Source organism: Micropterus salmoides, unplaced genomic scaffold (assembly GCF_014851395.1).
Source record: "Micropterus salmoides isolate LMB-PRFRI ecotype aquatic unplaced genomic scaffold, ASM1485139v1 Ms_hic_scaffold_15, whole genome shotgun sequence".
NCBI lineage: Eukaryota > Metazoa > Chordata > Actinopteri > Centrarchiformes > Centrarchidae > Micropterus > Micropterus salmoides.
The window spans coordinates 26,352,204-26,365,524 of NW_024040596.1; the positions used below are offsets into that span (position 1 = coordinate 26,352,204).

General features: G+C 39.4%; 1 protein-coding gene across 3 annotated transcripts in view; it reads left to right on the forward strand.

Annotated features, from left to right (window-relative positions):
- The window catches only part of raph1a (Ras association (RalGDS/AF-6) and pleckstrin homology domains 1a), a 64,681-nt gene that overhangs the window by 37,729 nt on the left and 13,631 nt on the right, over positions 1-13,321 (forward strand). For 2 of the 3 annotated variants that reach the window (XM_038721315.1, XM_038721314.1), the window contains 2 exons: positions 3,157-3,231; positions 12,154-12,231. In XM_038721315.1, the coding sequence (XP_038577243.1) occupies positions 3,157-3,231; positions 12,154-12,231 (153 nt within the window). The remainder of the gene's footprint in view (positions 1-3,156; positions 3,232-12,153; positions 12,232-13,321) is intronic. The other variant, XM_038721316.1, reaches the window with a different exon arrangement.

A 13,321-nucleotide genomic window follows, 5' to 3' on the forward strand; every position in this document is an offset into this window, starting at 1 on the left:
CTGGGTTACTGCTTCAGTTCATCCAGTGCAAACACTGATATTACAAAGTCGGGAGAGAGAGAGAGAGAGAGGGAGAGAGAGAGAAGGAATGAATAAAATTAGAATAATGAGGTGAGAGGCCAGAGTGAGTCAGTAAATGACACTACATGATAAAGGAACGAAGGAAGGAGATGATGGAAAGTTAAAGGCACAGAGAGAAAGAAAGAAAGAGGGAGAAAGAGTATAAATAAGGAGAAAGAGAAGGAGAGAGGATACAAAAAGAGAGGAATTAGAGGAGAGGATGTGGTGTAGTCTGCCCAGAGCACAACTCCCTTGAGTCCAGCTCATTAGAAACTGGGACTGCAGTTTGAATCTCCTTTATGCGTTCACTTTGAATGTCTATTGAGGGCAGTAAAACTAACAACATTTTAAGACTCAGTAAATCCCACATTGAAGTGTTTGGAGAAATAAAGGTTAACTTATTTAAGTATTGATTGTTAGATGTAAGCTCCATAATCACAGTATTGCTGAGCCACAAATGCTAGTTTGAAAAAAGAAAAAGGTTTTGTTTTTCAGCTACATTGGTAGTCCAGTACACTATAATCTTTCCAATTCAACTGTGTGCCAGAGAGAGAAGAAAAACAACAACAGGCCACTGACATGCTTATCGTTACACTATAAAAAGATTAAGGTACTATTTTAATTTAAACAATTAGTTGTCCATCTGGACTCTTCTTGGGTTCACTGCTCGCTGCCATCTTTGCAAGTTACTACAAGAAAATCCTAAAAGCTAGGTGGGATGAGAAGCAGCATGAAACACCTTTACAACAAGCAAACAGGATCCAGTTTTGTAGAGATTATGGCTGACATTATCCCAGCGCAAATTGCCTTACAAAGGATACAAAAAATGATTTTCCTTAACATGTACCTTACATGTTAAAAATCTGAAGAAAAGGAAATTGTAGAATTGCAGAATCACCTGTGTGGTGATAACCATTTCTATAATGTGCAAAATCAAATTATAGTATATTGTGAGTTAACCTGTAACTTCCAGCCCTATGACTGCATGTACTCATTGATGATAAAGTCAACACACTTACTCATCTATCATAAATAAAAATAAAAAAATGAGGTGAGATTTTTCAGCAGGAACAGGCTCTTAAGTCCACAGCTGTGTCCACTTTGCACATCTTGACATACATGTAAATTAGATACAGCAGAAACTGAATTAAACATATTTTGATTACACAGACATTACATTGATTACACAGCCTGCGAGTCATCTTACACATCACACAGAAAGATAGACATAATCACCAACAAAGTCTTCCTATGTAGTCTATAGCAGCTCTCTTCCTGATTACTGCATCCTAGAGGGACTCAACACACACACACACACACACACACACACACACACACACACGGATTTTGTTGGTCAGATCTTGGCCAAAGTGAAAAGCTGTAATCGTGTGTGTGTGTGTGTGTGTGTGCGTGTGTGTGTATTTGACCTAAATATCATTTTTTAATCTGTGGTTATCAAGGGACAACTAATGCTTTCTATAAAACAGTCTCTAGTGATTGGAGCGCACACACACACACACACACTCATGAGATTATTGACGACGAGAACAGATCTGAAAATAAAATGTAGATTTGTTTTTATTTATTTATTTCTAGCAACGCTAAATGGATAACATATTTCAACAATATCACTCGTTGGAACAAAATGATGTACGTCATTTGAGGAAGTTGATATTTGTATTACAAAACAAAATATGTGGGAATATCAAAAGTATGTGGGATTATATGAAGCTCAATGATCTGGCCCAGATTTGGTCCATGTCTGTGGAATTCACATTGTCAGTAAATATGAGTAATATAGTAAATAATTTAGCATATAAATAATGAATAAAAATCTGTCTGGTAGCCTGCTGGCCTGGAGTTGAAATCCTGTATGTGTTCCCTGTTTCCTACCAGTAAACCCTGAAGCAGTAGTGACTGTATACTTGTGTCTGTTTGAATTATTTAACCTTTATTTCCCAAAGATATGTTAACCGGAATCCGGCCCACTTTAGTTTGTAGTGTCAAGTATAGCAAGACAACTGACTTTACTGGGCAACCTCACATGTCTCCCCATTGGTTGTATCCGAATGCATCATAATCAGTGAGTAAACAGTGAGTGAGATTTTCCGAGTGCAGTTTGTGGTCTCACTATGTCACACCCTTCTCCCAGAGATTAAACCGTACCAAACTATGGACGCAAATTTGATGACACGACCAAATTCACAAACTTTTAAAAAGTTTTATTTGTACATTTGATTTCATGGCGGTTCAAATGTTATAGAAAACTCCTTAAAGTCATTAAAAAAACATTGAACCTCATAAAACCATGCTTGTAAAATTCCAGTCAGTAGTTAGAGTATGGGTTCATAATTTTATGTTTAATTTATGTATAACCATACAGGGAGAAGAAAGAAGATAAGAATTTGAGAGCAGTTTGTATTCATACATCATCAGGACATATACCAGACTGCAATGCAGCAGCTTCAATAGACCAGATTGCCTTAACACAAGTTGGGTTTTATTTGGCAAGCACGATTAGGATTTTCTGGATCCAGTAACGAGAAGCAAACCTCCAGGTTTCTAAAAGACCCTTCAGAGGCCATGTGTAGATATGCGCTCTCTGGATCAGAGAAAGTGCCTGCTGTATGTCCACAAAGCGTGTTGTCGTGATGAGCATGATTTAAAATTTAAGTTTCTTCTTTAGGGATTTTTAAACCACTTTATGGAAAAAATTAAAACAATCGTGAGTAGACTTTGGCAGTGTTCTTACAAAACTTAAATGAAAGCATTGCATCACAAAATAACTGTTTGAGTGCATGCATGCAGCTCATGGTCTTAGTTATCTAATCTGGGTTGAAGTAAATTAGTTATTTTATAAGACAGTTGGTTAATGTGTGTTTCCTTTCCATCCCAGCGTACCTATACCATTACTGTAATCTCTTTATTATGTGTGGACAGTTCTCCTTCACAGGTTTTGTTCTCTGACCACTCTTATCAGTGATGTTGATGTTTTTCTGCTGCTGATCACTGCTTCACCACAGCTTTCTGCTAAACTGCCACATCCAGCCAATCAAACACCAGATTAATTCACTGGGACTCTCTCTGTCTTTAAAGCACTCCTATCTGGACAGGGAAACCTCTCTGATTCTGAGAAACATAGCAGGGAAGCCTTCCCACCTGCTGACCAAGGTGACGCCGCATTCACTACTGCACGCCCTTCCTCTTCTCTTGCATGCCATCTTCCTGTCTCCCTTTATAGGTCTGTGCATGCGTAAATGAGCATGCATGTTGTTTCACTTGCTGCGTCAGGAGTCGTGGCCAGCCGGCATGCATGTTGACTTCTTTCCACCTCTCTCTTTTGTCATTTCCTTCTCAGTAGTGATGCAGAGGGTACAGTGTGTGGCTGCAGTATGCTGGTATATAATCCCAAAGCTTTACAGAGACTGTGATACAACTTGGTTTCCCCATGCAGTATCACAAAACTCTTACTTTCTTGGTACTTTAGCTCTACCAGTATACTGTGCAACCCCAGTGTAAAACAACAGAACTGTTTCCAGTGTAGCTGCAGCCTGATTAACCAATATAAACCAACCAATCTGTGTTCATTTGGTTTGTCATGATGTGAAATGCGTCAAAGCCTGCAAGGCAGAAATGCTCTGCAAATGTCAGATGTATTTTTAAAGTTGTTTCTAATGAATGAACACACCAAAATAAAATGGAACAGGGACTTGAATTCCACAAGTGAGCAAATAGTGATAATAGTAAAAAAAGAAGAGTCACTCGAAAAGGCCTTTGTAGAGATGTTATTCCTTACACATAAAATATACAAACTTTGCACCTTTGTTTCATTTAATATGCAGTTTTATATTTATGAAGATAATTCACAACTGACAATAATTTTACACTAACAGACTTGCTTAAGGAATCAGAGTATCATTAAGTATTACCATGAGGAGTTCATTATTATGAACTAATCACCCAATCATACTATGTGAGATTTGACGGTTATGCCTTGCAACAGTTGCTATTTCAAAAATGGCTTTTTTGTGTTAAAGAACTACTCAAAGATTCAAACGTGTTGATTGACCAAACCCATTTTGCAAAGTTTAAAATGTAAAACAAAATGTGAACACAATATAATCACACTGGTCAAATGTCCTGCAGATTGGCTGCAGAAAAGATCACACCATCTAATGAATGTTTTCATTCTGTAAAGCTTTGTGAACTGGCTTCTGTGTTTGCCTGTACATTCCTTGTATAAGCTAAAGCATGGGCCACTACATGATACTGTTTCTGCATCTTTGAGTTGATTTGCTTTCAGTCAAATCTGCAGCTAGAGTGCAGAGGCCATTTTGCTTTTTCCCTATGAAGCACAGAGGTTTGCTTTCTTTAAGAATAAAAAAGGCATTAGTTAAAGCAAACTTTACCTGACTTCATGCATACTGTGTGTGTGTGTGTGGGCGGGGGGGGGGGTTACGTGTGTGTATATATAGGAGTCTTACAATGATGCGATCACACAGGAGTCATTCTGCCAGCAGCATCGCTGCTTTCCACTATTTTGCCCATGAAAATATACCAAATATAAGTGTGGAGAGTACTTCTGGCTTAACATGTGTGATATGCATTTAAATCACAAAGGCCAAACTGATCCGTTGTGTCTATTGTACAATAGTTGTCACAGCAAGTGACAGTGATCGAAACAGTCACATTGCAAACATCTAAAGGTCACCCTAAGCTGCTAACAAACATCCTGTGTGATTGAACTGTAAGAACGCTTCAACAGCAGTATTTGTAGTGAAATGTTTAGGATGATAATATTGAAATGACTCATGTTTTTTATGAAAATAAGTACAGGTAAGTGTGACAGTCAGCACTTCTGTGTCTGCTTTTTATCTACTAAAGACAGTTGTGGCCATACTGTTTGTTCCTGTGAAACCATCTGAAAAGCTTTTCCTCTAAGAAGAAACAAAACACACATCTGTGCTTGGAAGTTGCAGTAATCAGTGTTGAGAAGATGTTATGAATATAGAATTCTTATTTCCACAAGTGCAGTGTGTGGTGTGCAGAGCGCACTGGTGACCTGAGTCCTTAAGTTGTTAAGAAGCCTTGATTTGTTTTGTTTGGTAATGAGTGTTTGGAGCTCAGCCAGCTGCAGTAATGGAGTTCAGTAGATGAGCCTGGTGCTAGCTAACGCCGATCAGTGCAGATTATGGGACTAGCTACTACTCATAAGCCGCGTTTCAACCTAAAGTACCAGGGACTTTGAAGTCCCCAGATCTCTTTTCAAGGAACTAAAAGGTTCCTTCAGCTCATTGCTGTGTGCATTTCCACCGTGGTCTAAAGACCTGCAAAGATTAGGCAAATTAACCATAGGTAGGCATATACGCCATACAACGCGATGCACAGGCATTATTATTTGAAACCACTATCCATGAGCAAAATTTATAAATGAACCAGATTTGATTGGAATATAACGAAAAACTATAGGCTAGGCTGGATCATTAAAGCAGCTTTTTTGTGTGGGAGTATAATGAGGGGACAAATTTAATAACAAACTGGATAAAGCCATCAAGTTCTTAAAATAACTCCAGCACAGAGAAAGCAACACAAAAATAAAATCGCGACTGGAAGGTTATTAAAACATTTCCAGCCAACAAGAGCTGCAGATCAGCTGGCCAGACTCACGTCTGTGTCGGCCTGAGCGTCGGAGAAACGTGATTTTTAATGAGCTTTATTACCTGCTGTAAAAAGTTAAAACAACAACTCCAGACTCAGTATTTAGCGTAACTCCATCAGCTGTTTGCTGTAAATACAGCGCTGCACGCTGGCAGCTATTTCCGAGCAATATATTTAAAGCTGACGTACGATGTCATCGGCGAGACTTGTGTCGCTATTTGTTGATTGTGATTTATTGGTTTGCAAACAACGGTGGAAAAGACAAGAGCAGTCATAGAAAAACAACTGACGTTCTCTAGTTAAAGCCAGTAGCCTCTACTCGCTCATTCAGAAATTCACTGCAAGCCCCACCCCCACCCCCAAAGTAGCAGTACTACACCCTGAGCACTTTTGGGAGGTAAAATAAAGACCCTAGAACTAAATTTAGACCCTGGTCCCTTTGATGTAAACGCAGTGAGTTCCCACTGCTTTTGTAGTTCAACCCAGATCAGGACCATAGACTGTATATAAGAAGTGGACCTAGTCATCATAACGTCACCTGTTGGTTTGTGGACTGCTGTTTTGAAGCCTCGAGTTTGGCCGATAGGGCGCCGCCATGTTGATTTTTTGTAACCAGGAAGTGCCTGGAAATATACCATATTTGGACGAGAGGTTGGAGCAAACGGCTAACCACCCTAAAGCTTACTCTGTTTTATGGTCCATTTTCCTCTAAATGGGGCCATAATTTACTAAATTAACATCATGTTGTATTGAAGAAGACATGAAACTAGCGATTCAGACCATAAACTCATCAGGAAAGTGTTTACTGAGGTAATAAATCAGCCGAGAAGTAGGGTCCATTTTACCATTATTTCTAATGGAACCGGACTTCTGTTTGCAACCAGAAGAGTCGCCCCCTGCTGACCGTTACATAGAATGCAGGTTTAAGGGACTTCTGCATTGGCTTCGTGTCTCAGACCGGAAGCTTTCCGCTTGATCAAGATGCTGGTGGAGATCAGAATTTCCTGGGCTCTGGCTGTAGAAATTACTTAATAATATGACAAAGATAATGTACATGAATGTCTTTGGATAGATGGCTCTTAATGTGACTGTAATGTCTCTGATGCTCTTAAGCTAAAGCTGCAGACTTCTTAATGGCTAAGGGCAAAGTTTTATTTATCTGTGTGTGTGTGTGTATGGGCATTAGATAAAGGGTAAGTAAGGAGGCTTTATTCTGATTGGATCGGCAATGTAAGGATTTGATTGGATGATAAATCAGATGACGCAGTTTGATTGGACGTTAGAAGAATGTGCCAGATCTGCAGGGTTAATCTTCTTTGGTGCAGAGACAGGGTGATTCCCTGTTGATCATATATACACACACGTGTGTACACACAAACACGCTCTCGCACACAGTGGATTGGCTGGCAATGGGCTGTCTCGTTTGGAGTTCTTGACTTTGGCTGTCTTTGTAACGGCAGCACACAGACATATAAATCTGCTCCGAGCCCTCCTCATTTTCTCAACCTGCTTCAGTTTGCTTGAGTTTTGGATCAAGCAGACCTCAGTAGGCTACCTTTTTAAAGATCATAGTTTGACATAATCTAGTAGACAGTAGATAAAATTAAGGACTTTATCCCACTGATACACCAGTGTATTGGATTTGTTGTAACAGTGCAATACCGGCTCCAGACATCAGTCTAGGCCCAGTGGATTCAAATAAATTGAATGTAGTCAGATTATGTCTTACTTTTAAGATCCATTTATCTTCAAATCCAGCTTTTACTGCTGTGGAGCAAGCCAAGATAACCCATCGCATCGTCGTCTTGTATTATTTTCCTGCAGTAAGTCTGACTTCACTGATTCAGTGGCGTAAATTACTCTGAGCTGCCTCTGAAAATAACGTGATTTTGTTTTTAATTTGTGGTCCCAGATTAGAGTGGGTGGGGCCATGATGGAGCCCTGAGATTCCAGGCAGATTACCAGCTAAGGGGCAAGTCTAATTCCTGCAGCTGAGGGTGTAATTATCATACTCATGTACTCAGCTTCCAGGGCACAGCTGTGTGTGTGTGTGTGTGTGTGTGTGTGTGTGTGTGTGTGTGTGTAGCATACTCCTCCTGTGTCAGTGTTACACTGCCTCAGCAATAAATGCAATCCACACACACATATTGTTGTTCACACACACACACTACTGGCCCACTTCTGCTGCCTCTATATACCCTAAATCGCATCGCTCTGCTCTGTTTTGAGCCTGTGGTGGCTCAGGAGGGACACATTCCTTATAACTTCAAAGGCAGAAGGATCTTTCCTGGGCAGAAGCTAATTTTAGAGGCTCTATAATGTAGGTCAAGTGAATATGTATGAGATGGAGAGAAAACGTTTACGCTGCAAGCTGGAAAATGACGTGACAACAGTGGTAGGAGGTCTCGTCTATGGTGGGCGGTATAACAAGAAAACTCATATCATATTTGAATGGTTTTAATAGTTTTTCTTTAATGGATAGAGTTTTTGTAAGTCATTAAAACCCCATAATTTCTCCTAATAATTAATTATCCCATTATAATTCTACTAAAATAATTTAATTACTCAACTATTAATTTAAATTTATGGTATTTTAAGGAACATTTTTGATGATTGAGTTCATTGGTGATTGAGGGTCCGAATAAATGATAGATACGCCAACTAAACACTGTTTTTGAGCAACATGTGCACTAAGTAGACACTTGACATTATAATGCTTCAGAATCACAGTTTCATTTATCCCTCTCTCAGGCTTATGTTAAGCATGAATCTTATCGTATGCATACATTTAAAAACATCTGTCAGTGGAAACTACGGCTTAACAAGTCACTAAGGCTGAAATTATGCCAACATCAGTATTAGCAAGGTAACGCACAATGTGTGAATGTTAAATGTTAGCATGTTAGCTTGCTTTGTTTTGGGTTCATTCAAGTGCATTTTGTCATGAACTGGATTTTTGGAAATTGCGGTAATGTTAACCAGCTGGAGGTACCAGATGAAAAGAAATGGTTTCACCCAGGATGCTTTGAAAGGAATTTTGTAACAAATTTCTCAGCAGGTCGTCGTAGCAATTTCACTGGACTGAAATCAAGACAAAGTAACACCACCATTAGCCATTAGCATGTCTAAAATATGTAGGTTATAGACGTATACTGATTAAAACTCATTAGAAGCCAGTAGGAAACAATAGTGAAAAGAAAAGGGATATCCCGCTTTAACAGAGACCATGTCTTGGTTTTTAGATTGGATTGTAATGTAAATACGATTCGAGTAAAACAATAAAGATTCCTTTGATAATATTAAGAGTTGGGAGAATGATCCAAAGTAACCTGACCGCTACAAAGGACTTAACATTTGAATATGTGGAAATCAAACTTGTAACCCTGGGCAGTGCCTTGCACTAGCATGCTTTGTGAATGTGATGATGAAGATCTTGAAGGCAGAGATGATGGGTACAATAATGATTCTGATTGCTGTGATGATGAAGATGAAGATGATGATGATAACTGACACTCCTTAGCCAGCTGCTTCAGGCATGTAATACTCTCTAGATAGGAATAGTGAATGCAAGCTAAAACTCACTGCTAACTGAAAGTCACTGACTGTCAGTTAAAGTGTTAAAATGCTAATTGACGTGACATTATAATGTTATATGACTGGTGTTTTAACTTGGCCACCTGTATTATCTCATCTATATTGTAACATTTTAATAAATATTTTAGCAGCCATTAAACTTCTGACTTTTATCCCACAAGTATCTATTTAGTTCAAATGTTAAAAGTCACTAACAGATGATGTATTATATAATATATTTTGTCAAATTTAATCTACTTATTATTTTTAGCTGTATTTAAGCTCAAATTGGTGTTATGTAAGTCTATTGTCTGTGCATCACGAGTACTTTAACAGCTGCTAATGCTAATTGACAATGTTAGATTTATGTAATTATTTTGTTTAACCAGACTTGCACTGTAACCTGCCATTACCAATTCTGCTTTATTTTTTACTATTCTTTTCAATTTCCCCCACAATAAATGCTACAGACACTAATAAATTAATTACATACATGTATACATGTATATTGTCATGTTACATAGCAGCTGACAGTTTAACCAGATTTCCATTCTAGTATTATAAAATTGGATTTTATATTTACTCTATTTTTCTCTATTAATATTGATTTTTCACACATCCCCTGTAACTCCTCTGATCTAAATATTATCATCATCAATATTATTATTATTATTAAGACGCTAACTAAAACAGTATATTTTTCCACATTTATTAAGTGTTTTTGCTTAAGTTTTCATATACGATCTGACATATTTAATTACAATCCCTGATTTTTTTTTTTTGTCACATACCTGGAAAATCTACATTTACATTACATATACATTACAATGATTATTATCCCAAGTCAATATGCTGTCAACCTTCGCTTCGTTAATCCCAACCAACAAAGCATAGGCTAGTCATTATGAAGCCGTTTATGAGCTTATACTGTAGGATTCTCTGCTGCAGCTGCTTTGAGAATTTAGGTCTTTTGGGTGTGTGTGCATGTGTACTTAAGTGTTTTTTGGGGGGTAGGGGGGGTGCTGATAAGAAGATTGGGTGCTAATCTCCTCTTTACCATCATCTTTGTTTCATTCTGCCCTTTCGCTCATTCTCAGTATGGATCGGGGTGTGTGTGTGTGTGTGTGTGTGTGTGTGTGCTGACTGGGTAAAGTGGAGCACCTCCGCTAGGACATAGACACACATTCAGACACTCATGTGAAGTGACTGGAAAGATCCCCTAAAAATGACTGCATAGAGAGTGTTTGCGAGAGCGAGACGAGGACAAAACGAGAATGCCAAAAAAACGAATCAGATAAGAGATGCGGAAAGACGAGAAGACTGTGTTGCATGGAGCGAGAGAGGAATAGAGGGACTGCGGGGAGGGGGGCATGAGAGCTCGAGATAAAGAGATGAGTGCCTCTGCATGGAAGTTGGCACAGAAACATCGCCCCTCCCCCACAGCCTCGTCCATCTCTACTTCCCTCTCGCTTCCTCTCATTCCCTCTGTCTCGCTCGGCCAGGGAGGATGTGACAGGACAAGGTAGCATCTTTCACTTTGATTTACCAGCTAGTCGGTGAATGATTCAGTCAATCAGTCAGAGTCAGTGAGGCAGTAACATCACATGCATCACTAACCAGACGATCGGTTAGTCTGCTGGTCGGTCACCAGATTTCCTATTTAATTAGTAAGCAAACCTGGCTCTCAGTCAAGACACCAGTCAGCCGGTCTGTAAATCAGTTGATAGATTAGTCAACCTGCAGCTCAGACAGTGAGTTGGTCAGTATTTCTACTTAAGTTTTCTGTCAATACTGCTCTGTTTGTTTCGACTCGTGTTTCTATTTCTACTTTTATTTTTGCTTCCAGATCTTGTGTGTGCGCCTGCCCTCTGCTCTGCTGGAATTTAGGCTGTCTGACTACTACTACTCCTCTATCCACCGTCCGTCCTTCTCCACTGCCTCCTTCTACTGTTTTATTTCCCTCACAGCTGATTATTTCGGCTCCGTTGAAGCTTGATGAGTGGGGTGTTTGTGCCGAGCATCCAACTGCCGAGTTGTCAGAGGAAAACAGACTGGACATTTTCATGCCTCCATCCGTCCTCTCGTTTGTCTGCTGCAGTGTCAGAGAAACACTGGTATTGCTTCCAGTTTGAGTGTGTGTGTGTGTGTATTTGGATAATCCTCCTTCAGAGAGACAATAACTATCAACATGTAGCGTCAGAGCATTAATCCAGTCTCATTCCCCTGCAGTCACAGTTATACAGAGATGATGATTATGAAGAGGAGGAGGAGAAGCAGGTTTTGCACTGCCAACCAGACATGTATGATGATTCCTCCCAGTTTGGGCTCCTTGGGCAGTGCACCTCGGTCTTGTTGGGACTAACCTTGGGCTGCCGTTTCGGGGGAATAATCTCCGCTTTCAAATCAGCTTGTCTTGGCTCTCTGTCAGGAAACTATTTGCATGATAAAAATCCATCAAGAAGAAACCTAATTATCTGGAGTAATGCGTTAGGACGACTGGTGCACAACAAACCGACAAGACTGAGAATAAACTTATACTTTGTCCAACCTGTGCCGATAACACTGGAATATTCTGGACGCGTTTTTCCTTTTAATACCAGATTTTGCACTTTTGTTTGATGCTAAGCAGACACAGAAGTGTTGGTTGTTTTAGAGAAATCAACTGCAAATAAACAATGAATTCCTGTTGGAGGAATCAGGTAGGTGACAGGACAAGAGTGAATTTTATTAAGCATGTGTGTCTTTTAATATGGATTGAGGGAGAGCGGGTGTTATAGAAATGTGTCAAAACTATTGGTTTGTATTGACTGACTGGTGTATAATTTGTGTTGGCATCGTCAATGTGTGTGTATGCGCGCACAGGAGGAGCAGGCTGCCAAGTTGAAGGCAGACAATATCAGAGTCGCCCTGGAGAAGATCAAGGAGGCCCAGGTTAAAAAGGTGAGACTGGATCTCAAACACAGTAGAAAGAAAGATTCTACAGAAATATGTGTTGTGCATATTTGTGTGTCAGACTACGTGCATGTGCCTGAGTCCTGGCACGTGTCCAGCGGACTCAGTTTTCTGGGTCAGGTCAGTGTTACTCCACATTGAAATCTGGTCAATGACAGCTGTGGTCACACACACACACACACACACACACACACACACACACACACACACATAATGACCACTGCATGTTAAGTCCCAATCCCGAAGGGAGGGAGGGAGACTGGATTACTAACCTGGATTTATTACACAAAGACAGAACTCCAGCTACCTGTATGTTGATTTTGCACAAAGGTGACAGTGGACGTTTTATTTTCAATCTCTGTATGTCACACACACACACAGACGATAAGACGATGAAAATATAACCATGAAAATGTCCGTTTTTACTTGGGATCTTGAACCTCATTTATACTGTGGACGTGAGAAATACTTCATTGGTTGGTAGGTGTTAAAATATTATGGGCCAGATGTGTAAACGATGAACAGAAGCCATAAATATGCCATTTTTTACACATAAAGAGGTGTTCACTTTGCAAAACAGAATGTGCTGTAATGCGTGCAACTTGCACATGCTGAATACCTAAAATATATTTTGATTAATAACAGCGTGAGAGAGGAGTCTGTTACATAAATTATGTGACACCAAGACTAGAATGCAACTAAATCCAAGTTGTGTTTTTATACATTATATTTATACACACAGTAATATTTATAAAAACAATTGACCAGTCAAATAATTTACAAACCAACACACAAACATTTGTTTGCGTTTTAAAACACAGGTGAAAAACAATATGTAGCTTACTGATTCATGTAACCCCTGGTCTCACTCATGGGTGCTGTGGCACTGAATATATGTAAAGGTGATCTCTGTTCTCCGTGCTATTCAGACTTCAGGGACAACGTGTCTCAGTGGGATGATATGCTTGACCCTAAAGCTGGATAAAGTACTTGCTAGAAAGAGTTTATTAAAAAAAAAAAAGAATTGCCTGAACTGGATTAAGAGACTATGCATTAAAAACTTGTACTAATGATGACT